Source organism: Sphaeramia orbicularis, chromosome 3 (assembly GCF_902148855.1).
Source record: "Sphaeramia orbicularis chromosome 3, fSphaOr1.1, whole genome shotgun sequence".
NCBI lineage: Eukaryota > Metazoa > Chordata > Actinopteri > Kurtiformes > Apogonidae > Sphaeramia > Sphaeramia orbicularis.
In genome coordinates, this window is record NC_043959.1 from 45114270 (window position 1) to 45141197 (window position 26928).

Here is a 26928-nt window from a genome sequence, read left to right on the forward strand (position 1 = left end):
AAAACACATTTGTATGTTTGATGTTTACATGGTAATATTTGAATATTTCTGCCAATAAAGTACATTGTGCTTTTATTTTATTTGTTTATTTTTTTCCAAAATACAACTTTATTAAATTATTTCAGTGTGTGTATATTAAGTACTTTTTGAACATTTTGAGCACAATTTCAATAATACCACGATAATGTCTGTCTGTCTGTCTGTCTGTCTGTCTGTCTGTCTGTCTGTCTGTCTGTCTATCTATCTATCTATCTAGCCACAGAAGCCAATTATTTTATTTCCCGTCAATTTTTTTCCCAAATAAGCACAAGATAAAGGCATAGCATTATATTTTTTTTCCTAAATCGCCTCTTTTTCCCTTCCCTCTTTAATTCAGGTAGCACTAGAGCACATCATCAAATCTCCCCCGTTTTGATTTGTAATGATCTGTCCTATTTCTCACTGTGGAGAAAAGCTGCCAAAAGGAGGCTACCGAGCCAAGTTGGATAAACCATTCCTGAAAAGATGTTTCCCATGGGGACGTCCATCCTCTTAATAGTATCTGTGAGCCCACCATTAGACTTGTCTACAGCTATTTAGTGGGGTTCAGTGAGTGAATATATAATCTGTGACCAAAAATTAAAATGAGGACCAATCAGATTTTGATTTAAAGGACATTTTTGTAGCTGAGGTCACATTTGAACATGTAGAACTATTTGTCAGCTTCTTGGATTTTGTCCAATATCCATTTTTGTTGTGAGGCTTTTATAGGTATTTTTTATTAATAGTCTTTGAGAGCTTATTTTATTACTAAAATGAGGAAAAGTCATTGAATAATATACTGAAGCTTGTGAACTTTGATGCTCAGACCGAGTGATGACAGGAATTTACATTGGAGGTGGAACTAGCAGCATCATGTACTTCTAAAAGTCATCTCAGGTTTGTTCATATTAGAGAAATGTTTTTCTATGTCGGTAATCTAACTGGAAATGTTTCCATTTGACTAATTGCAAGGACAAAGAAATGCACTGGTTTTCCCAAAAATATTATCTCAAATAAGCAAAAGCCATGAAAATGTCCTAAATAAACCAAGTTATTAAAGAAGCATAGCACATAAATCACAAAGTCATGTAACAAAATAAACACAAATGCAGGTTTGTGGCAGCAGGTGCATTGTGTGATCAGAAGTATTTTCATTCATTCATAGATATAAGCAAAGAAAAGTTGTCAGATTGTTCCTGTACTGCCACAAAGAGTATTTTCCAAAGGTGCAGACAGTGAAAGATTCCTATCTGTAAATGAATGTCAAAATGAACATTTAATACACAGAGGAGGTTTTACTTGGAAAACACAGATGCAGGTCGCTCATCTTGAACCCGACCTCAACCTGGCCTAAAGATCATGTGTGTATCTTATGACACCATCTGAATCATCATATTTTCACCTGATATAAAATGTTTCTAAGCCATAACCATACTAAGTTTTCTCTAGTTTTCTCATATTTGTGAAGGCTTACACAGTGTGTCAGTGTTTTCTGATGAGAAACTGCAGTTTTGCAACTTTTTCAACCAACGTTATAGTAGCTTATATGTCAAGTAACAAAGTACAAATACTTTATTACCTTACTTAAGTAGAAATTTTGGTTATCTATACTTTACTGGAGTAATTATTTTTCTGCTAACTCTTTACTTCTTACATTTTCACGCAATTATCTGTACTTTCTACTCCTTCCATTTTAAAAATAGCCTCATTACTCCTATTTCATTTGGGCTTGTTTTTATTCCGGCTTGTCATCGTTCAAATAATAAAAAAAAAAACTATCCAGATAAATGGCGCCATCTGAATAGAGGGAATTTAATTGTGGTTGGATCAGAAGTATAAACAAATACCATTCCAACACCCTATTGGTTTGTACGCGTTCCATCACACCTGACTTTTTGTACCATTCCAATACTTATATTCAACTAGTCATCATATCTTCAGCTCCATGAAACCCATGTTAATGCTCAGTAGGACACATATATGGTTCTTTAATACACTTGCGTTGAACTAAAATGTGTTCATTTTTCAATCGGCATATATCCGGCTGAAACAGGTCGCCTAGTGCATCCCAAATGTTTCCATTTTAACATTTTAATAAAACATTAGTCATTTTGGTCTTTAGAAAAATGTTTTTTGGGAAGGTGGGGTAGTGCACTATAGACCCCTGTGGCGCCACCTAAGCTTTTGTCCTGATGGCATTATTCCCCTTACATTTATTTTTATATCTTAAGTAGTTTTGAAACCAGTACTTTTACACTTTTAAAAAGCTTGAGTTGATACTTCAACCTCTACAGAAATCTTTTTAAACCCTAAAATCTATACTTCTACCTGAGGAATGAATGTGAATACTTTTAACACCTCTGGCTAATATTGACAATATCTAGATGAAGTAAACATGAGTCAACATTTTCTTGCTGCAGCGTTTCTATTATTTACCTAGTTTGTTGTCGCCTAATTTGTCCCATCGGAGTTTTGTAGCAAATCAAAGATGTTTTTACACTTGTAACACAACTCTCAAGGTTCTGTGTGAGTCACTTAAGAAGCTGAACCTGCAGCTCACACACTTATGGTAATTCTTTTCCATTATTTCTTCAGCCGCAGCAAAAACAAACATGCCATTAACTGTGCAAGTTAACTCTGAATGAATCTGGACACTTAAGTAGGGACAGATACTTAAATATCGCTATAAACACATTGAAATAAACCCATTACGCTGGCATCGATGCTACACACCCACAGAACAGAGTAACATCCTGTGTAAAAGGCCATAATTACATAATGATAACGATAGTGATTAATGATGATCAATGATAAATGGCACATGTTAAAAGAATGTTAGCTGAGTAGGAACATTTTAACAACGCTTATCTTTATTTTTTAAATGACTCAATCTGGGCTGAAAAGTAGATCACATGCCAAATTAAAATGAAGGAAAAAGAGAGCTGTGAAGGAAAATTCTTTTAAAAAGAGCTTTAAAATTCATTAAATTATTCAGAATAATCCCATACTGCATATGCTGTTTATTTTAATAGCATTTGGATCTTCAAAGAATGAATAAATAACTGGTATGTACTATATTTCACACCAAGTTAACTCAGTCAAATACAGCTTTATTTTTTCATGGTGGATCTTTGTGAATCACAGCCCAACCATGAATAAAAAAAACACGTTTTTTAGCAAACGCTTCTGTGTTATTTCAACTAAGTCGTTACTTATTTAAGGTAACATTTGAAAAGCTGTAATTTATGCATTTACATTGTACATAGTGGTTAATTATGAATATGTCCCCCAAGAGTTCTTTATTTTGTCAACTTCTCATTAACTTTCTTAATGAGATATTTGTTTCTTACACAGCTGAAGCAGCATTGCGTAATTACTTTTAATCATTTTGTTGCACATCTCAATGCTGGTTTTTGTTCTTTTTTTCTGAGTCTGCAGTTTAGAGCTGACATCATTTAGCATTGAGGAAAACAACCCCAAAAATCATACACACTTCTTCATGGTTGGACAGCAGTGACAAGTCAGAGCAGATGGATGTTCACATACTCAAACATTTCTGCCCCTGTAAGAAAAATGAAGATGCAGTAGATGAGTGTTTTGCTTTGATTAGTGAAATTGTATATGAGCGGTATCTCTGTACCCGCTGTGGTGCGACACTGCTGTTGGTTTTGTTCAGTTGTGGTGAGTTGGAGCCTTTGTTTGAGAGCTCATCCATCATGCTGCCTGTGGGAGTCGGAGCTGATCTCAGTGTTTGCTCTGACTGTGTGGAGTGTCAAGGTTGAACATATGATCGCTGGGATGTGAAGCATGAACAGTGTCGGTGTTGTTCCTCATGCATGTATTGTTTGACCTCACATTTAGCAGCATCAAAACGAAAACCAGCCTCACTTTTCTATGTTAGTATTCTTCCATACATTTTGTGTCCTAATACAGTCGTGGAAAAAATTTATTAGCTCATCAAAAGTCATCAAAAACAATAGTTAGGCAATCAAGTACTAACTCCTGTGTGTATCATGTGATGGAAACAGACAGAAAAGAAAACATGGAATGCCTAAAAGCACTGTTTTTTGTCAGTACAGTGCCATAGATATTGATGTAAGAACTGAAGTGAGTTTGGTTATTATCAAGAAAACATGGAACTGGCTAGATATCAGCTCTGAAATTAAAATCTTATCAGCTATTTTTTGTTGTTTTCATTATATTTGTCCAAACAAATGTACCTTTAGTTGTACCAGGCATTAAAATGAACAAGAAACTGAAGAAAACAAGGGGTGGTGTAATAATTTTTTCTGCAACTGTATGTGAAACATCAGCTGTTATTCAACATTTCTATTGTTGGAGTTGAAAAGAAGCACAGCATAGTCTCTTGTTAAAGTTATTTCAACAGTGGACAGAATGATTATAAATGGAAAAGGTTCACAAAAACTATTTAAGATATGATAAAAGTGCAAACATCTTATTCAGGGTTCCAAAAAGGAGGAACAGACATCAAATACAAGATTATTGGTGATCTTTGCTGCTGCTGACCCCAGATTATAAAGCATTGTGATTGTATTACATACATTTTGACATTCTTGTGTTACACTCCAGCGTGGATTTGAGAGGGGGATCCTGGAAGCTTAACAGGCTTATCCCACCTTGTTATCCCTCATTGTCCTCGTCTCTCCATCCTCCTCATGCTTCAGCTAACCTCTGTTGTACTGTGGCCAATAAATGCGGTCGAAGTCAGCACATCGCCTTCGCCTCACGTACTACATCAGCGGGATTGGATGAAAACAGAAACAGTTAGCCGGTTAATCAAATAGTTGATTAGAAAAAACACATTTAAAACAACTTTCTAAAGGTAAAACAACTTTTAAGTGATCCTTTAAAACGACAATTCTCCAGTTGCACCTTCTAAAATTGATATAGTTAGTGATATCTACTTAATACTCAAGTAAATATCTTTAAGTTTTGGATTACTGACACATTTTAAGATGCCACTTTGCATTCTGGGAAAGTTATCTGAACTTTTTCGCTGATATTTTGGTGAAGCATCTCAACTACAATCACTTCATATAAATATAACAGTTAAATTAATTAAAAGTTAAAGTAATAGCCTTATTTTAGAGATTTTTTTTAATATTTATCCATGCTTAATGCGAACACTGAAAAGGCTGCTGAATTGTGATAATTAATTATATGTAATTAAAAACATGAACTGTATCCAAACTGCATCTACGATCAAGGTCAAGAGGAAGGTTTTTAATATTTAATGGAGCAAATAGGTGCACAAATACAGCCGTATGTCTTTATTATGGAGCTTAAGTGCATTACAATAGAGGATGTCTGCTCTTGCATCATATTTATGTTAATACGCTTGGAGGCAATTTAGTTTGACATGGGAGACATGAATTATTTATGACAACACACAATCACATTAAATGCAGAGGAATATATATTCATGACACTGATGTCAAAACCTCAGCAGTAAGATGCCAGATGTAGAAATATGACATTACGATCTTATTTTAAATTTATTAGGGGCTATTTTTGTTATAAGGGTTAGATAAGATGAGGGAAGTAGTGGCTTGCTGTGTGTATTTTGAAACCCGGCAAAGAAACCCAGAAAAACTGAGAACTATATTTTTAACATGTTAATGAGGGTCTCACATGTCCCCAAAATATGTTGAGTTTCACCTCAAAATATTTCACAGATCACTCATTCTACCATGTTTGTGTACTTGTGGGTTTCAGACCTTATTTGACATTGCACTTTACTAACTTATTTAGTTATTTATTCTAACTTATTTAGTTATTTATTCCATTTCTTTGCTCTATTTATTATTATTGTGACTGCAAATTTTTAAATTTTTAAATTTTATGTTCTTATCCTGGTTTTTATCCCAGATTGTTTCTATTTTATCTTTACTGGTTTTTATGGTGTTTTATTGCATCTTGTTTTTATTTATTGGATCTTATTTATTTTATATATTTTTTTACTTATCCATGCTGCTATACAGATGAATGGTGGAACACTGAGCACATTTTGTCCTGTCTTTTTGTCCTGTCTGTAAGTGTGATCAAGTACCTGTCTTGCATGTTTAATGTATGTGTTGCTGTAATGCCAAGGCAATCACCTAGACTGCAGAACAAATCTACCTACGGGTATAAATAAAGTAACCTTGACCTTGACCTTGACCTTATCTAAGTGTCACTTCAGATGCAAATATGCTGCTGTTGCTCACATCCCTTTCCTGTCGGTGCCATGGACACCATCATGTAGACATTCTGCTGGGTTTCCAGGTGGAGCTGGACCTGAATGTATAGCTCTTAAAATATTCAACTACTCATTCAGTGGGTGGACATCCCACTATCATCTTTAGTATTATGTCTTTCATTCATTCGTTTTCTGAACTGCTCCTCTGGAGGGTCACTAAGGTGTTGGAGCATGTCCCATCTATCAACAGCTGTAGGACCCTCGCATTCAGACCCAGTTACAGTGACCAGGTTACATTGATCAGGAGAGAGCCCACACGGATACGGGGAGAACATGCAAACTCCACACAGAAAAGCCCCAACTGACCTTATTGTTATCAGGCAACAGTGCTTACCACTGTACCGGTGTGTAAACTCTCCTTTTTTTTTTTTTTTATTTCTGTTTTTAAGAGTTGTGAGCAGTAAGGTAATTCTGTAGAAGTCACAAGAGTGGTGCATCTTGTCACACAACCTATCTTTGCTAAGATATGAGGGGTTATCTGGTAACCCAGCAGTACTGTGGCTATGCTAGCAGAATTTTTTTTTTTTTTTTTTTACCTCCGTCAAGGAGGTTATGTTTTTGCCAGGGTTTGTTTGTTTGTTTGTCTGTTTGTTTGTTTGTTTGTCTGTCCGTTAGTGTGCAACATAACTCAAAAAGTTATGGACAGATTTGGATGAAATTTTCAGGGTTTGTTGGAAATGGGATAAGGAAGAAATTATTAAATTTTGGTGGTGATCAGGGGTGGGGGGGCCCACGGGGGGGTGGGTGGGGGGGGGGGGGGCACTGATCAGCCTTGGCGGAGGTCTGCGCTCTCCGAGTGCTTCTAGTTTTTGTTTGTTAACACTCTAGCAGCAACACTATTGGTTGAATTCATAACAAATTTGGTTTATAGATTGCCAGTGACCCAGAACAGATCTCATTATATTTTCGGAACAGTAGGTCAAAGTTAAAAATTTTTAGGAATTTTTTAAATCTTTTTTTTCCCATTTACTTATAATGCACGAAATTTCAAATGTCTGTAGCAGCAAAACTGTTGGGTCAATTCATACCAAATTTGGTTTATAGATTCCCACTGACCCAGAATAGATGTCATTACATTTTGGGAAAAGTAGGTCAAAGTTTCGATTTTTTATGAATTTTTAAAATCTTTTTTTAACCCCGTTTGCTTATAATGGGCAAAATTTCACATATCTGTAGCAGCAAAACTATTGGTTGAATTCATACCTAATTGACTTGATAGATTGCCAATGACCCAAAATGGATCTCATTACATTTTGGGAACAGTAGATCAAAGTTCAAATTATTTATGAATTTGTAAAATCTTCCCATTTACTTATAATGGGTGAAATATATGCGAGAGGTGGGGTTTGTTGTGCTTGGCACCACTTGTTTCAGTCTGTTTCCAGGGATTCTTTAGAGTCTGTTGTCACTAAAAGTGTTCAGGTAATCCACTTTAACCTGCAGAACTTTGTATTAAGTTTAAGTTTGCTGGTGTCGTAAAGTCAAAATGAAGGACTTAAAGTAGTTCGGATTGCGTTCAGCTGCACTGCAAAGCTTTGAGTGTTCACTGTGAGTGATTGGCAAAGCATCAGAAACCTGAAAAAGGCATTTAGGCCCCTTGTTTCAGGTGGGTTTGGGTGATTCTGATTGGACTGGTGGTTCTGTAGGTGTAGGTTTGACATCATTAATAAACAAATCCAAATCGCTTGTTTCAGGCTCAGAAGACTGGATGTGTAACCTTCTCCCCTGTATCTTATGTGATTAACAGCATTTAGCCACATGCATTTGATGAAAAGATCCAAAAAATACCAAAAAAGCTCCAGTAGTTTAACATTTTTTATGCCTATTTGGCAGCATTATCAATACCAACAACAGCTGCATGCACATTTAAAAGCACCGCTGTGGGGACAACAATGCTTCACATTTGTGCAGGACTTTTGTACCAGACATAAGAGTCTGTAGGTACTTTCAACATTCTGTCACTTGGCAGGATGAGCTTTGATTTCCTCTGAAGTCTCTCTGAGGGCCCAATTAGATAGTCAGAGACCCAGACATGTGATGTGCCCCACAGTGATACCAAGTAGAATCTGCTTTTTTTAGTTAAGGATGTCATAGGTGACCTCGGCCTTCCTTCACCTGCCCACAGCTCACTGATGTGATGGGCTTTTATTAGCAGACTGCAGCTCTAAACGCCACGCTGAACCTCTGAAGCAAATGACCTCCATTGACTTGTTTTGATTTGTTTCATGTGTTGTTCATTTGTAATGAGAGTTACATCCAAATGTGTCTTAATAGGTGTGCTTAATTTGAAGTTTTTATCTTGATTTAGTCACTGCTAATCCTATCCTCCTGAGTCTGCTGATCCCACTTCTTTTACTCCTAACCTAGACTGATTTCTTCCCACACTTTCTCCACCTAAAGAAGCAGAGTAGATCTGAACATGAGCGAGTTAATACATGTAATTATAAATGTGATATTGTTAAGGCTTCAGCACTGAACCAGCAGGGTACGGATCCTGCTCCAGCTTGTGAAAATAGGTCCATGATTTTCTATTTCAATTCTTGTCTAATTTAGGTTGAGCATATAATTGTTTAGCCTGACCCAGTGTGCTGAAATAACTGGGAGTTTATGAAATGACTGACAGCATTTAATAGTGTTAAACAACACTCAATTTAACTGTAGCTGAATAAATACTGCACGTTTTCTTGCAAATCAAGATAGAATTTTATCCATCTCTATTTTCACCTCAGCTCATCTGTCCTTCAAAAATGATGGCGTTTAATCACTTTATATGTTAGCAATTAAGCAAAGCACATAACTCAAGATAAGACCTTAATGCTAATGTATGCACTCAGTTCCACCTCTACATATCTGATGACCTCCCATGACCCTCACCTGTCAGTTCACACCCACAGGCTGTAATGTCGAGTGAATTCCATAATCCACAGGCCCATCACAGCCCCAGCATGCAGCTAAACTCCCGCACTCGTCCCCCGCCTGCTCTGATATGCACAGCCCCGGGAGACGGCCATGAGCTCCAGTTTGATCCAGTGCTCTGTCTTTCCACTCTGTTTCATACACTCCAGTGCAGTTTGTTTGTGAGTACATGTAGTAGCTCAGTATCTTTAAGGCCTATATAAAGATAAAGTGGTATATCAGTGGTAGAAAAATATACCATTCATTTCCATAGATGTACATTTTTGGTGACTCCTCTACTGTCAAAACACTGTCTATGAAAGTGTCTTCATGTGATTTCTTTTTTGATATATTTTGTATCTTGTTGGGTCTTTTATACCATGTTATTTTAGGTCTTTTACAACATTTTTGTCTTTTTAGCTCTATGACTTTAGTATTTGCTGCATTATTCTGATCTTATTATTATCATTTTGATGTTGTTTCGACATCATTTTTGTTTTGTTGTATATTTTACAGCTGATGCTTCTCCTCTTTATTGCACATGGCTTGGCTGAGGTCAGCATGTATAAACTCTTTATCTCGGAGAACATTTTTTCCTCTGTAAACTGAGAAAATGAAATCACATATATAATTACTAAATGTTTTCCACTGATACTTCAAGAATTGATAAAAACATCCCTATGGGTCCATGTAGGTCTATGTATATCACAGCCATTCAATTTCCATTCTGATATTAATAAATGAAAAATGGAAAATGACTCGTATTTTGTTTTTCGTTTTAAAATCGGTAAACGAAAAACAGAAAATTGGCTTGTATCCTGTTATTCGTAAAAAAACAACAACAACAACAAAAAAAACACAACAAACAGAAAACTGTAATTGAGAAAAATGTTTCTTTTCTATTCCCATTTTGCCATAGGTAGGTCTTTTTTAATTAATCAGAAAACAATGTTTTCCCGAGATTTCCTGATGCAAGATCTCTTTAGATCAATAATCAGATTTTATTAAGCCTCTGGAGGCCTCTGGAATGGCAACGACATACACTGGTCCGACTGCATCAATTCGATTTCCATTTTGGTATTAATAAATGAAAAACAGGAAAACGACTCATATTTCATTTTTCATTTATTAAAGGTGGGGTGCGAGATCTTAGAAAAACGGTTTGAGCAAGCTACATTTTGAAAATACTCAATTCAAAAGTCCAAACCCCTTTCTTCAGACATCCCTCCGAAGCCACACCTCCAGAGTACTGGCACACGCAATGCTTGTTCCCAAAGGTTCACGAGCGCTGCACAGCAACAATTCACCGGCTGAGGCTCTGGCTCCATCCCCAGCTCTGACCCCAGTCCCAGCTCCGGCTCCGACCCCGACTGAGGCTCCAGCTCTGGCTCCGGTCCTGGCCCCAGCTCTGGCTCTGACCTCGGCTTAGGCTCTGGCCCCGTACGGCCCTGCCTCGGGCTCCGACGCCAACTACGGCCCCAGCTCTGGCTCCGACACCGCCTGAGGCTCCGTCCCCAGCTCTGGCCCCGAACGGCCCCGCCTCGGGCTATGATGCTAGCTACAGCCCCGACCCCGGCTGAGGCTCCGTCCTTGGCTCGGGCTTCGACGCTGGCTACGGCCCTGGTCCCAGCTCCAGCTCCGGCTCCGACCCCGCCTGAGGCTCCAGCCCCATAGGGCCTGGCTCAGGCTTTGACGCCGGCTACGGCCCTGCCTGAGGCTCCGGCTTGCAGACCCATGCATACCTCATTCAGTCTCCTCCAACACCCCCCCCCTTACAGAACAGCCCCAGTTCATACCTATCTGACTAATGTTACATTTCGTAGTGATTTATGTTAGCGCCAAAACAATTTACCAGTGAACTTTCCATCCTAATATAACTAATATAGCCAAGCTCTGGCTTTGGCTTCGCTTCCTGTACAAGCGCTTCAAGCCTCTGAGAACACATGATTAATGCTCGAAGAAGGGTACGCACAGAGGGGGGAGGGACAAATGGCAGTTGAGTTTGATAGACATATCACTGTTTAATCATTTCGAGTGGGCGCTCAAAATGATTGGATGGTGTTTTTTCAGTCCTGTTCATTCCAAAGGTAACTGATTTTTTAAAATTTTTGTGTTAGAGCATTTAATTAATTAGTTGTAATCAGGGTGTGAAGGGGATTTTAAACAATATAGTAAAAAATGCTCCACGAAAACATCTTGGACCCCACCTTTAATATCAAAACGGAAATCGAATGGGCGTGACGTACACAGACCCCTATGGCCTATTTCAGGTCTCAACCCTAAGTTTGGGAAACACAGCTCTATAAATTTTACAATTCAGATGAAAATAAAAGCTGCATCACTGAACTGTCTAATTTCTGTGCCTACACTCTTCCTTGTTTTTTGCACTTATTGACATACAGTAGGTTTATGAGCTAATGATATGTGGGTTATACAAACACGCCTATAACTTTTCGCATCTGAGTACAATTTGCCCTTGTTTTGTGTCAGAGTTTGTAGTGCTCCAGGTATTTCACTGCATTTCAGCCACAGATTGGTCCATAATGAAAATGACAAAAACCCTCAGATGTATATCTTTAATGAGCTGAGACTTGTTTTTGGAACAAGGCTTATTTCTGTAGAACAGTTCCGATTTTACACTGAATGTATGAATATTCTCTAAATTAAATCCATGCAAATGACACAGACACAACCTGGTATTATCTATATCCTCTTGAGACCCATCCATGCATTTTTGTCCTCTGTAGGGGACAAGAGTTCCACAGCTTTACTTAAAAAAACAAAACAAAACAAAAAAAACGCTGTCCATTGCAAAGGACATTCCATAAAAATATGTATTAAAAAAAGTTATATTATGCTGTTTCCAATCAAGACAATTAGTTAATGTAAAAAAGCCTAAACTTTTACTTTTCAGGGTCTCAGGAGGATAGAGCAGTGCAGTTTGCTGTGAATTCCAGCCTTTGCAGATGCTTTGTGAAGTATTCGCAATATTTTTAATTCAGTTGCATCCATTTTACATCCACAAAAGCCACAGAATCATTTTCTGGATCTGGCTCTCAGTATTTTGAGATGAAATTCTTTCAAACTCTCCTCTCTTCCAGTTTTATCTCAATGACTATCACATACTCTGACTCAGAGTTCACAGGTCAGTATTGCCTTTGCACTTGGTGTTTTTAATGTGAATATAACAACTTGCAGTACTGTGCGGAGTCCTCTGATGTTGCTAGACTTCTTACAATCCTGTCTGCTTCAGCAAGGTTCATTCAATCATCAAAGGGATTTTCTGAAACCTATATTTTATGTAGTTTTAATCTGTAATGATCAGTGAGTTTTATTTCATGAAATGAACTCTGAACATACTTCTTGGTAGTTCTTCTTGGTTCAACTGGACTGGTTTAGCTCTTATTTGAAAACATTTCGTCTTATCCAAGAGACTGAAGAAGGCTCTTGGATAAGACGAAATGTTTTCAATGTTTTACAAGAGGCCACCATAGCGAAGGATGGGAGGGGTATTCATTTGGTTACCATTTGCGTCTAACAAGCGTTAGATGACACTAAAAATTACTCAATGAAATTTTAACTCACAGAACTGTCATCACTTTATAAGTGTGCAAGAGTTGGAGGGAAGACTCCATCAGTATCAGTTAGAGTACCTGCACAGGCAGTTCCACTTATTTTGTCTGATTGCAACTGTTTTCAGGATAGTGTGGGATTGTACAGTGAAGGAAAACTCATTTATAGTGTTTCTTATTGGAGTCCACTGAGTTCAGGTAGACCTAATTTAGAGCAGACTTAGTATGCCATCACAGATATTTCCACCTTCCATCATCTGTCCATCTTGAACCTGAGCAGCTCTAATCGACCTGCAAAACTGAAAACACTTGTGTGGGTTTGCAATTTTAATGACTGTGACTTAGTGGTTTGTATTACTGTTAAGGTTAGGGAGCAGCAAAGTTAGAGATCGCTTAAAAACAATGTATGAATGTATTTTTTGAAAGTACTGATTAATGATGCTTTGAGCTGTTTACATGTGACTGTTAATTACAGTGATATATGAAATATATGGAATAAATTCATTTCAAGCCACCATTCTGCAGTGCTGGTTATATTCAGCAGAAGGGTGTCTATATTCTTTATTAACTCAACTATCGCAGCCACCTAATTTCTAAATTTACATAATGAAAGCCAAAATCAATTCGTTTTGGCTGCTGTTCCTCTATTTTCACTGAAAGGGCTTGATTCATCAGATATATGATATGAGAGTCAAGAGAATGTCACCTTCCAAAATGCTTGCTAAAAGCCCTGAATAATGTCTCTCCTGTGTGTTACACTGATCCAGTGTCTGCAGCGGAAAACACCGCAGCACTTGATAGGAACATTATCCTAATGTATCACATTAAAAGAACAGAGACAGGAAGAAGTTTGTGTAATACTGGGGCTGTTAATGTTTTGATGGAAATGTAGTTCAAACTATCTCGGTTAAGTTGAGTTTTTTCTTCTTGTTTGGTCTGAAATCCAGTGCATGCATTCTCTTTTACATACAAAATCCAGAAAACTAAAACTGTTCTGTCTTATATATCACCATATTGCGTCTTAATAATGCTAGTTCAACCACAGAGACAAAGACAGTGGAGTGGGGCCTCTGTGAGCAGTAATATGTGTGGACAGCATGCACCACCATAAGCCATGACTACAGCATCCTAAGCTGTATCAGTACAGAAGTCAGTGTGCTGACATGTCTGGCTGAAGAAGACAGAGAGCCTTAGTGTCAGTGTATAGGCCGACTTGAATGTGGAGTGAGGGAGGGAGAGAGAGAGAGAGAGCAAGACAACAAGACAAAACAGAAGGAAGGCAGGGGAAAACAGCCAAGTGGAGTGTGCTTAGGTTGGTGCCAGCTTCCCCTGAGTCATGGTTTTGTCCACTGCTGTTTTTTTTTTTTTTTTTAATGCATACACACCAATGACAGCCATGGCCAGAGGCATTGTGTTTTCTGGTTGTCGGGCCATCCTTCTATTCCCTTAAGCATTATATCTCAGGAACGCCTTGAGAGCATTTCTTTAAATTTGGTGCACACATTCATTCTGACTCAGGGATGAGCTGATTCAAATTTGGCGGTCAAAGGTCAGGACCACCAACAAAATAACTCATATAATAACTAGGGGTGGAAGAAAGTGCCATTCTGCAATATATCACAATATTTCATTCCAGGATACTGGAATACTGGATACTTTTAGGTATTTATTCAAATGCAGACATGGTGAGGGTTCATTTTTGTTTTTCTTTTTTGTTTATATTGTGTTGTTATTTAACACTGTTTTTGTTAAATAATGGTTATTACAAGCTTCCTGAAGCACTTTTTACTGCCTGAAAGAGGCAGATGTTAGTTCTTTTGTTGCACAAAAATAATGTTATGATGTTGGATGATTCAGAGACTGTCCACTATGTATTCTTGTCACAACAAATAGAATATGAACATTTCAGCAGGATCTTAAAGGTGCAGGAGACTTTCGTGACCAATTTTTCATCAAATCTGTCAAACCTCAGTCATATCCTCAGTATCATGAATCTGTAAGTCTTTCTGCGATTACTCACTGGAATCTCTTGTGTTACGGTGAACAATTTTGAAGTGCCATCCACCATAAACAAAATGTGTTTATATTCAGAGCCGGGAGGTAACTTGGGCATCTTCGGAATTTTGTCGCAGTGTGCAATTGGGAAAAGCGGTAGCGCGACCATATGATATTATATGGATGAAACAAACACGAGGAAATGTTTGAAATGCGGAAACGGCTGGAGGAGTATGCATAGAGGGAAGGGAGCTCCTGCTGTTTCCGTATTGTGTCTTTAGCAGCTGCTGTCAGGTGGCTGCGCAAACCTCCGTTTCCCACAATGCATGTCGTGACAAAATTCCGAAGATGCTTGAGTTACCTCCTGGCTCTGAATGTAAACAGACATTTTGTTTATGGTGGATGGCACTTCTAAATTGTTCACTGTAATGCAAGAGATTCAAGTGCGTAATCACAGAAAGACTTACAGATTCGTGATACTTAGGATATGACTGAGGTTTTACAGATTTGATGAAAATCTGGTCACGAAAGTCTCCTGCACCTTTAAACTGTAATGTCTGTGAAACATAATGTAAGTTTTTACAAAGGAACGTTTTGTGATACAGCAATAGATCCGGTTCTGATCAAATACAGTTTGTTTAGTATTCATACATATTTCTGGTGTAATTTCATTTTTACAGGAAATAATCTTTTAAAAAAACAAACAAAAAAAATATAGCCTTGTTAACGGTATCGGGATACTGCGATATATCGTATCACGATCTTTGTATTGTGGTTTGTAACATATTGTCAGATTCTTGCCAATACACACCCATAATAATAACTGAGGGTCACTCAGAGCAAAGAACTCCATTATGACCAGTAGCCAGGGCCAGATTAACACTTCATTGTACCCTGGGCAACAATATTCAAGGGCCCCATCATCACAACCCCAGGATCTCTATAATCTGGCAAAATACAGAATAAGTTCCAGGAATATATGTAAATATACCCCATACTTCAATATCTAACCATCATCAAATGCATTCTGATGTACAAATGTGTAAATGCTCGTAGAACTACAAGTGCACCACTATAGCCTCTTGTCAAGGCCACTCACTTGCATATGATGATATGAAAACAAAACACATTAGCATCAGTATAATCTAAAATTGATCCACTACATTAGAAAGAGAGGGAAGTGTCCTCCATTTTCACAAAAAATAAATAAGAAACCATTTCCAAAGTATCCAGTATTTATTTAAGAACACTTTTTGCGGACAGTTTCATTTATAAGCAAAAGATAATCAGATATTTTCGTTATGCCCAAGCTACCCAAGGCCCTTCAGAGGTTGCGGGCCCCTGGGCAATTGCCCAGTTGCCCATATGGTTAATCCGGGCTTGCCAGTAGCACACTTTTCTTATTGTCCCACTGCTATTAAATAAGCTTAAAATATAAAACACATTATGATGCGTATCACTCAAAACAATTTTATAGCATAAAAATATCTATTCATCATAATTTGTTGTTTGTTAAAGAAGTGATATTTTACTTTTTTAAATGGAATTATGCATTTTAAAACATTTTCCTGTGATCTACATAACCTGAAAATGCTCTGCTTGGGTCTGAAGTCTTCATTAAAGCTGGATTTTCGTCACCAATTTTTCATCAAATCTGTAAAACCTGAGTCATAGCCTAAGTATCATGAATCCATAAGTCTTTCCATGATTACGCACCTGAATCTCTCAATCCCTCAATTCACGTCGCAACAAATTTCCGAAAATGCCCGAGTGACCCACCAGCTCTGTTTGTAAACACATGGATTGTTTATGGTGGAGTACACTTCGAAATTGTTCACTGTGAGGGAAGAGATTCAGGTGCGTAATCACGGAAAGACTGACGGATTCGTGATACTTAGGCTATGACTGAGGTTTTACAGATTTGATGAAAACTTTGTGACATAAGTCATACGCAGCTTTAATTGAACTCCGCAGGTCCATCTTCAACCCTATTTCTGAGTAATGACACCAGAAAGGTCATTTTGAGCGCTGGCCCTTTAAATGCAAATGAGCCACTTCATGCCCCACCCCCTCCAGGTTGTTGACCGTACTGCACTGTCCCGTTCAGCCACTTCTGTTCATTAATACAACCAACAACTGAACATTAGGTAATCGGCTCGAAGTTTGGACATATTTTCAGTATGGAGTACAAACGCTGCTGACAAACAATTATGTTGTACGTAAAGAAGGAATTGAAACAAGTTGTAGAAATCCACTCAATTTTTGCCAGAATGAATATAAAGATGACTTTGCAACACCTGGAGGGTTCAAATTCAAACTTTTCGAACTATTAGGGTCCAAATACACAAATAAATGTACCAAAGACTAATAAAAGTGGGTTTATCAAAATATGACCCCTTTAAGATGTTAGTTATCGTGTAGCAGGTCCTTGGATACAAAGTCCTTAGCTAGAGAAATTCGGTGAAAAAACAAAACTAAATAATACCAAGGGTTTTAGACATTTTACAGCATCCAGTACCCAGCACTGTGACATGTTAATGTTTTATGTTCGAAAAGTCAGAAGATAACCTCATTGAGAAGTCATTATGTCAGACAACTCACTTTTCTGGCCATTATTCAACACTATAACTCAGAAACAGGAGGGGAGATTGTAAACATATTTCAGATACTGAACAGATAACACTAATCTTGGGTGCCCACCTTGAAACTGTGGTGATCATCTACAGTAGATCTTCTGTGTTGCCAGAGAGATGATGGATGTGTGAAGCGTCCATGTTTTAGAATTTGTTGCCACTTTGCAGCCACATATAAACTCTAATTTGAAAGGTTGGTGGATTTATTTTCAACATCCATTCAGAAAAAGGAACAGACCACCAGTTTGAGAGAAAATAAATGTCAGAAGAGGTTCTCGTCTCAACAAACAAATGATCTTTTCCTAACTTTAGACCTTTTTAGAGATGTTAAATAACAAATAGAAAATCAGTCGAGGAGTTAAAACATTTACTTCCTGTCAGAGGTTGTGAATGAGTGAGTGAGTGAATGAACATCTCTCTTAATACCATGTCCTCATCTCTGCGTGCAGCAGGGTTAAGTGTCTGCTGGGCTGTGTTCCAGGCAGATGATGCGTGTCTTATCCTGCTGTGCTGTTTGCACCCTCTGCAAAAAAAAAAAAAGAAAAAAAATAGTGTGACATCCTTCCCATCCACCATGCTGTCACCTCAGCAGTACCTGGCATCACTGCCAACTCCTGTCTCCAACCAGCCATGGACACCCTGCTCCTATAAACTGAGCAAAAACAACGTGCATGTGCAACACTTATGTTAAAACACACTTCTTTCCGTGCAGACTTCCCCCAGCCTCATTGCTGCAGCTCACCATTTATAATTTTAATAGAACAACAACAGCTTCAAGCAATTGTATATGCAACTGCCATCCGCAAACAGCCAAGACATTGGAGGGACATCTGAGGCACTTCCTCCGAAGCAATTGACCAAACCAATCTTTTCAAATTTGTTTCTCTGCTCCCAGGGTCCTATCCACCTCACTATTGAATTACACTCTCTTGTTTACCATTTTCTGCACATAAGAGAACAAAAACAGCTCAAAGCAAAAGGAGAAACAGTGTATAATGTGAGAGGAACAGCGGGAGCCTCAGCAGTGTCATGTCTGTGTCCTGGTAGCTCAAAGATAGTGCATGCTGCAGAGAGAGAGAGAGAAAAAAAAAACATAGTGGAAATGAGGTCTGTGATTGTGTGTGCTGGTTGCAGAAGGTTTCACAATATTGACAAAAGGAGAAAACTAACACAAATGTGATAATACAAGGTTAAAAGTTTCTTATTAATTGTATTAATAGCCTTGAAAAAAATCTCCTTCCACAGTCTCATATCTATTCTCTATCAGCTTGTTCCAACTGTGTGCTGGAGCTAAATTTTAGTTATGCTTACATCAGATTCAAATCTCCATATTTTTTGTGACTGCGCTTCATTAAATAGAAATATTCTACATGCCTTGTGCAATATTTTATACATATTTCCCCAAAATCCACCCTGCATACATTTAGTTTTGTAATGACTAATAACTATGTTTACATGCACAAAATATTCCAGTTTATGCCCTTATTCTGACAAAGACATTATTGGTATAATGCATTATGAATGTAAATATTCCACAAATATTCCTGTTTACATACATCTGTGCATACTCGGGTTAATAAAGCTCTGACATCACATCAAAACGGGGTAAAGTCACTAGAGCCATGTGCCATTTTCCATCTTTGTGTCGAAATTTGACTGAGCACAGCCCCTTTTTTTCATTCCTTCAATCTCCATCTTGAAAAAAGTGTGGATATTGAGATGCTCCTTCTTGGCCATAACTCAGCCTCAAAAACAGTAATAAGATTTTAAGAAAACTGTAATACAAACCCCAAAACAGACACATGTTAAGTGTATTCATGCCAAAGAATGCTCCCAAAATCTGAATAATGCTGGCCCATCCTGCATTGTACTCAGAAAATCAGATAAAAAACCCAAATATATTCATTTACATTATAGTAGTAGTTGTACAGACGTGTGAGAATTTGGGTTTCTGATCAGTTATGAACATTTTTGGGTACTTCCTTTTCTATTCCTCAACCTATTATCAGTTCTTTTGCTTCTTTCTCTGTCCTCTTTCTACACAAATATCACAAAATCATGTATTGCTTGTTGTATTTGAAGTGTTTTATGTCAGTGCTAGTTGGATGAACAGGAAGTGATACATGGTGAGGAGGGTTATTGTGTTTGGTATCTGCTCTGAGGAGTGACGAAGATGAATTGCTTTTGTAGGAAAAGGCCTGCAGACTTGTAGTTTGCAGACACATAACTACAATTTTCCTTTCAATAATGACCTTGGATTCATTCTTTACTTTAACCCAGCTGCTGTACTTTTTTCTCTACTCTTTGTAGGTCCATGTTATTTTAATTTTTTGTACAACAGCCCTCCTCGTTTTCCACTTTTTCGTCTGTCTTCCCCTTTCTGCACACCTTGTCCTCTGTATTCCATAGTCTACCATATGCTTTGCTCTGTCAGAGCAGGTGGCAAACCACAGGTGTATCCCACACCTCCGCTTGTGCCGCCCTCGTCCTGTGCACCCAAATTTACGTTGCTGCTTGACACAATAAGCAGGGGATTGAGGGCGGCCAGGAAGTTTCATTTTCTGTCATTTTGACGATCAGGTGGTTTGAGAAACTGACCTCTTCATGGCCTTGAGGCACAACACTTCCTCTTTGTTATTTTAGAGCCCTTTTATGAATATAGAAATACATTTCCCTATTTCCAACTCATTGTTTTATATCACCGTCTTTTCAAAAGTGGATTAAAAATGGCAGTATAGCAATTTCACTAATCACATTTTACCACATTTGTGATTTATTGAAGAAAGGGAATTAAATGGGATCATGAATACAGTATGAGGGGGCTGACTTTAAGAAATGAATGGTAGGAGTTAATGAAATTCAGTGATTTGCTCCACTCAAAACAAATTATAAAAAGTATTATGCCAATTCTCTGGGATATTGGTGACATTTAAGAATACATTCACAGTTAGTGAACTTTAACTGAATTTGTAGGTTATAGATCCGTTTACATTTAACGGTTGGCAAATATCTAGAAAAAAATAAAAAAGCTTTACTGTGACCATGAGCACGTTGCCTTAGGCTAACAATTATGCGTGTAAATCTGAAAGCATAGACTGAACGGCCTCAGTATTTTCACAGCATGGTGTGGAGCAGTCTCTGTATTTGTTCATAGGATGTGTTTATTTAACCCATAAAAGTCCAGTGCTACATTTGTGGCGATAACAAAAATGAATTTTTCTCTTTATTTAAACTTTCTTAAGTGTTTTATCACCATTTATTATAATATTACCCTCTGTATTTTGCATTTTTTAAGGAAAAAATCTGGTATTTTCCCATATTCAATTCACTGATCAGGTAGATGTTCATTAAAGCTCAGATTTGAGGGTTGTTATGTCAGAAATAGAGAAAACTGAAGAAAAAGTGACTTTATCAGCAAATATATCAATAACTTAAGATAATCAAAGTGTCTTCAACCACTGTCATTTGTTAAACTCTATGGGTTTTACTGGTGAATCAATGTTGTAGAAGATTATGGTGTTTCCACGTTCACTAGGGAACCTCTGAATGTCCAAAGGGTGTATTTTACACCAATTATTTACATGTATAGATAGTTTTAGTGGATCAGAAGTTATTAAACATTTTATATTGGTAGATGATTTTAGTTGTCAGTTGTTGTTTGGGTCTTTATGGGTTATGTAAACTTAAACAGAGAAAGTACCAAATTATGCTTATAGAGCATCCTTTGGCAGCGGCATGTACATATTTGTTATCAAAAATCCTCCTCTTTAAGACCATTTCTCTCCTGCTCATGTCCGTCCTACACTGAAGGAGTTATATGTGAGTGCTGGCTGGATGAACTTCAGCAAGGGATACATACTGAGGGGGTGGGAGATGTGACAGGACTGCAAAGCTTTATAAATGGATGAAAGAACCCCTATACGGACGTGGCGAGGATGTGCTAAGAATGAAAGGAGAGGAGAGGACAGAAGTGGTTGAGAGACAAGCCGACATCAGTCGTCTCTCTGCATTAATCAACTTCGTGATAGTCAGTGTAATATAAACCTCCATCCCTCTCTATTTTTTTCTGCCCTTTACAGACCCATAATTTCTTCAACAGCGCAAAAGACTCTAACAAGAGTCCATTGTGTGTTTTTCGAAGTAGCGTTATCTTAGTAATACTTGAGCACACGGCTGCCATCTCTTGAATAATTCTATTTGTTCCACTTTGAAGATTGTCTCTTTTTCTCTCCTTTGGGAATACATAAATGTCTGCCCTTGGTGTACTGTCTAAGACTATTAAAATGATGTGTTTAGACATAAAGCCTGCTATGTGAGATGCACTTGTAATGTGTTTGTTTTCGCAGAGGTTAAATCTGTTTTAGACAGCAGTCGTTCATTTTTGTCCTCATCATCAGATGTATTATTTATCATGTAAAACTGATTATGACAACCCCTTTCACCTGAAAGTGTTTACTGTGTGAACAAAGTGATGGGACATGCCCGGCTGTTTGTAATGACTTCATCTGTCATGTTTCCAAAAGGTAATTCTGTGTCAACATGGGAGTTGAATGACTATACCCTCTGCTTAGGTAGTCAGATTTTTTTCCACTGCCAGTTAATAGGACACAGCTTCAACATGTCATTTTAGACAGTTTTAGGTTATAAACAGCAGGAATTCTCATGTTTCTATTTGCCAAGACTTTATGTCTGAATTGCAACTAATAAAAAAGTGAACTTGTTTTACTGCTAGTATTTAATGTCAAAGGGTATTAAACCATAATAAGCAACACATTGTAAGAAGGATTAAAAAGAAAAGAAAAGAATGATAGAAAGCATTATTGTTGCAGAATGAGACAAAGGTAGAATAGTAAGGGCTGTGTGCTATGGCAATATACATCCTATACAATAATGTTTACCATTTCATATTACACCGTATTGTTTATACTAATGCCTTGCAAATCACCCCCTTAAGGCAATATTTTCTGCCATCTGGGTACTTTGTGCTCCAGGTCCGGGAAAGAAATTTGCATGATGGCAATGCTAAATATTGAGAGTTAATGTAATTCTGTACAGGAATTACTTGTGTGGAAGTTCCAAGTAAAATAAACAGTTATCAAATAAATACTCTCACTGTGATTTAGAATTAGATACGTACCATTATAGATTTTTGTTAGGTCACTCAGGACAAATAACGTTGTATTTCCATATGCACATCCACTGCACAAACACATACACATACACTTTTTGGCACAAAACACCGTATATTGCACATACTATACATATACTCTTATACAGTAAAGCATCTGTAGTTTTCATCAGAACTCACACAAAAGTCTAGACTACCAACAGACAGACGATAAACCTCTCTGTCTGTCAGTAAAAAACAACCTCTTTGTCTATGATATTAAATAAAGTCTTTATCTCTTGTTAGATGTAACCCCCTGTTTAAAATGAAACATTTCTCTGTATGAATTCTTGTTCTTATCTGCCATTTCCTCCCTCCGTCTGGTCTGTTCACAGAAAAATCCACCTACGATGCCTCTGGCTCCTCATCTCTACCGGGCGACCCTGCAGTCACAGCTGCTCCTGCTCATCCATTGGCTGACCTGTCTGTGGCGGAGGAGGTGCCTTTTTCAGTCGTTCAATCAGATGTTGACTCAGAGTCTGAAGCTGAAGGTTTATCGGGGCAGCCTGTTTTTTCCTCTGTCTTAACTGTCATGGCTGGAACTGTCAAACATCCAGTGAGCCTTGTGCAAAGTCGAACCTCGCCGACTATCACCAGAGACGAGAACCACACCACCCAATGGCCTTCACATAGTTCCAGCCCGAGCTTACAGATGTCTTCCTCTTCGTCATCTGTGGGAGCCAATAGGAACCTCCCCGCCAGCTCAGGTCTGACTTTAAATCAACATGTTATACCATCACCACAGACTGTTAACATGGTGTCCGCTGTATCTGGGCCATCACATTTACCTCTAATGGATGAAAACAGAAATGTGTCTATGTTTTCATCATCACCTGTATCATCTACTCCATTATCCTCATCACTGTCATCATCACCTCCACCTCCTTCCACTGTGTCATCATCTGTACTGTCTCTTTTTACTTCCCCTGAGTGGATGCACAAAGCTGCGTCATCTCAACGTCAGATGACTCTCTCCGGGGCTATCTCACAAACAAAAGCAATAACTTTTGCACGACCAGGGTCTCCGAGTTGGACAGACAGTCTAGAAGATTCACGACCCACAGCTGTTACTCATGGACTGCAAAGTGCATCAACAGCACCATCAAGCATTGCCCTCAGTGAAATAGTGACTGAATCCAGCACTGAACAAAGCAATAAAGCATTTTATTCATCAGCAGATGCAATCAATGGAGCTAGTGAAACAACCAAAAAGGATTCAAGTATGAAAGAAACCGAGACACCTGCAAATAACACACTTTCATCCAACTCTAACCTTCAGATATTGCCTTCAAGGATTTCCTATGGAGATATTCAGACCCAGAGTCCAGCTACGGAGTCTTTATTGGCTAATAATCATGAAACAAGCACCTCATTTCCCTCTAATCAAGAGAGTCAGGTTGTTCAAAGGCAGCAGGGAGCCTCACAAAATCCCACATCAGTGCTGCTGTCTTCCCATCCTAAAGGCTATTCAGTTTCTAGTCATGTCACAGAGCAGATGTTGAATCGAACAGCCCGCACTGAAGATGAGGCAGCAGTAGTCAGCCAGACGTCTGTTCACAAAAGCGTAGGAAAAGCAATTATGTCACCTTTTCATTCACATGCGGTAAATCCAACTGTAACAACAACAATGTTCAGCACCTCAGGATCATTTTTTACAGTTTCCTCAGCAACTCCACCTGGTAAAACCTCTCTGTCTAAAGCAGCAATCACTACGCCAACTCCCATCCACTCTGGCATGGGGTCCTTGGAGCATGCATCTAATCCTGATGATTTACTGATGGCAGCAGGTCACAGCAGCCCTAGAGCTCCCACCATCAATATAAATTACAACCAAGGAGAGATAGCAGGACCTGAGTTCACATCTATTTCCTCTCAGGCTTACCTGAATAACTCACTTTTCCTCACACAGCCCAGGCCTGTACAGTCTACCTCTGGTTCCTTTCTGAGTTTGATCACCCAAGCAGGAAAAACCTCCTCATTATCAGTATCAGAAACAGTTCATATGCCAAGCAATGGAGTCATAAATGATCGGGAATTTGTAATACAAACAGCATTTCCCAAGTCTGTCATTCAGGAAGGTAGAGAACACACAACATTGAAAAAGATCTTTTCTTCCCACACCAGGACAGTGTCTCTTTCTAGCTCAGCTTTGCCACTTAAGTCAGCCAGTCTAACTTTGTCTCCAAATAAATCTGACCTGACAGTATCTTCGGCTAAAGCCTCAGCCAGTATAAAATTTGAGAGACATGACCACAGTATCCCTGCCACGGGTGTTTACATGACAGAAAGAAGCAATGCAGCTGACAGCTTACACAGAAATACTGCAAAGAGTTCTGTCTCTCCTTTATTTAACATAAATCAAGAGACTACTCCTTTTAAAGACACTGCATTTTATAAAAAGGTTGTTTCATCAGGACAGTTCACAACAAAATATCCACCGTTCATGACAACAAAAGATGTCCTTATTTTTCATCAAGGTTCTGAAGATTCTGGCAAAACACCTCCTACAAAAACTTCCTTTTCCCCACATGTGCTTAATGCTACGTCAGAACCTTTAAAAAGTCGTCCTCGTAAAGACAATGTGACAGTCATGGGTCGTTACGAGCAGTCGTCTTCTTCCTCCTGGTCAGAAATCAACCTTACGCTGAGGACAAACTCTACAACTCGCTCTCAGGGTCCAATCATCCATTCGAGTAGTGATAAATCACATTTTTATTTAGGGAGAAAAACAACCATTTTCTTTTCTGCTTCCTCTGCAGCAGCTACTTCTTCCAGTGATGGACAACACCGCACTGCTATTTTCAGTTTTGGCCCACAACCACTGGCACAATACACAAAGTGGAAAACCAACAAGCCTGTGCCTTTTCAAACCAGTGCCTTTAAATCAGAAAATACATCTGTTGGCTCTGATAGGCCACACTCTAATCTGCAGACAGATGGCCCATCATATGAACACCCAAAACTGGAAGATGAACAAGAGTCTAATGTGAATATTTTAAATAGAGCTCATCCAACAGCATCCGCCGCTGATCCTTATTCTTTTCATCCATCAGAAACAGAGCATTACGATGGAGATTATGGATCCTTTACACATGTTAAAGACACACTAGTATCGAAAGAACAAAGTGACAATTTGTCCTCAGCTGATCCCAGATCTGCTGCGGCTGTCAGTGCCACATTGAATGTTCTTGCTTCATCAGATTCACCTACTGACTCAGTAACATCTTCAAAGACCGCTTCTCCCGCTCTGTCGTATAATAGTAAGCCTCCTGTATCTGATGTTAGCTCTGTTGGATTTGTGTCTGATACTGCTGTCACACACAACTCTCCTCCCAGTTTCTCTCACACTGATAATATCAACAACAAAACTGAGTCGAACCTGAAGGGGCTACCGTTACCATCAGAGCTGGTTTCATCACCTTTTCCACTTCGCTCATCTTCATTAACATTGTCCTCATCTTCGTTATCATCATCATCAGAGTTCGCTCTGCTATATTTAAGTAGCGTCACGGCATCTGGATCCTCGTTGCATATGAAACGCACAAATTCATTACCTCCTCAAGCTTCCTCAGTGTTATTTATATCATCATCATCATCATCATCATCATCATCATCATCATCATCATCAACATTAAACTTAGATGGTTCAGTGTTATCAACCAAACCAACTGTGTATCCAAGCACTGCATCTTCATCTGTCTCTCTTAAAAGGACATCACCCAAGTCCTCACCCCCATCACCCAGTCTGACCTCATCAGTAGATTCTGATGCTTCACATCGAGTCACTGAGACTTTTGTTGTCCTTACAGAGACAGGGAAGGATGAGTTAACCGCTGGAACATCCAGAGCAGTTGCTTTCCCCAAAGAAAAAGAGGCCGGTCTAGCACCCTCTCAATCAGTCAGGATAACCCTTTCTGCTGAGCCCACTGAGAGGACACCTCAGGTATCACCTCTGACCCCTCGACTGGACACCACAACAGCCTCTGTGAAGCTCACCACCACGACATCAGCTTCAAACACCAAGCCTAAAAGCCCCACCACTACCACGCCCTCCCTAGGAGTCACCACTGGAACCAAGCAGACTAGTACCACCACTACCACACCACAGCCCACACCTGCAACCAGGAGGACCACAACCACCACAACCACCCGGACTCAGACCAGTAGGAGAACAGTCACTCCATCTGTGCTGAGAACAAGTCCACCCCGAGCAGCCACCACCCACTTCATCTCCCCGTTCACCACCACCACAGAATCCCCACCACAACAGTGCAACATCACAGAGAGGATGTGGGTGAGGACAGGTAAACATTGCCTTTGTTTCTTTGTATAAAAAATGTATGATATTTTTAAACCGTGCTGTTTTCAAAATAATGGGATTTTTTG

At 38.7% G+C, this 26928-nt stretch overlaps 1 protein-coding gene across 2 annotated transcripts in view; it reads left to right on the forward strand.

Annotated features, from left to right (window-relative positions):
• Positions 1-26928, forward strand: part of kiaa1549lb (KIAA1549-like b) — a 112914-nt gene that overhangs the window by 20503 nt on the left and 65483 nt on the right. Inside the window, exons 2-3 of one of the 2 annotated variants that reach the window (XM_030130817.1) lie at positions 22878-23249; positions 26352-26846. In XM_030130817.1, coding sequence (XP_029986677.1) covers positions 22878-23249; positions 26352-26846 — 867 coding nt within the window. The other variant, XM_030130816.1, reaches the window with a different exon arrangement.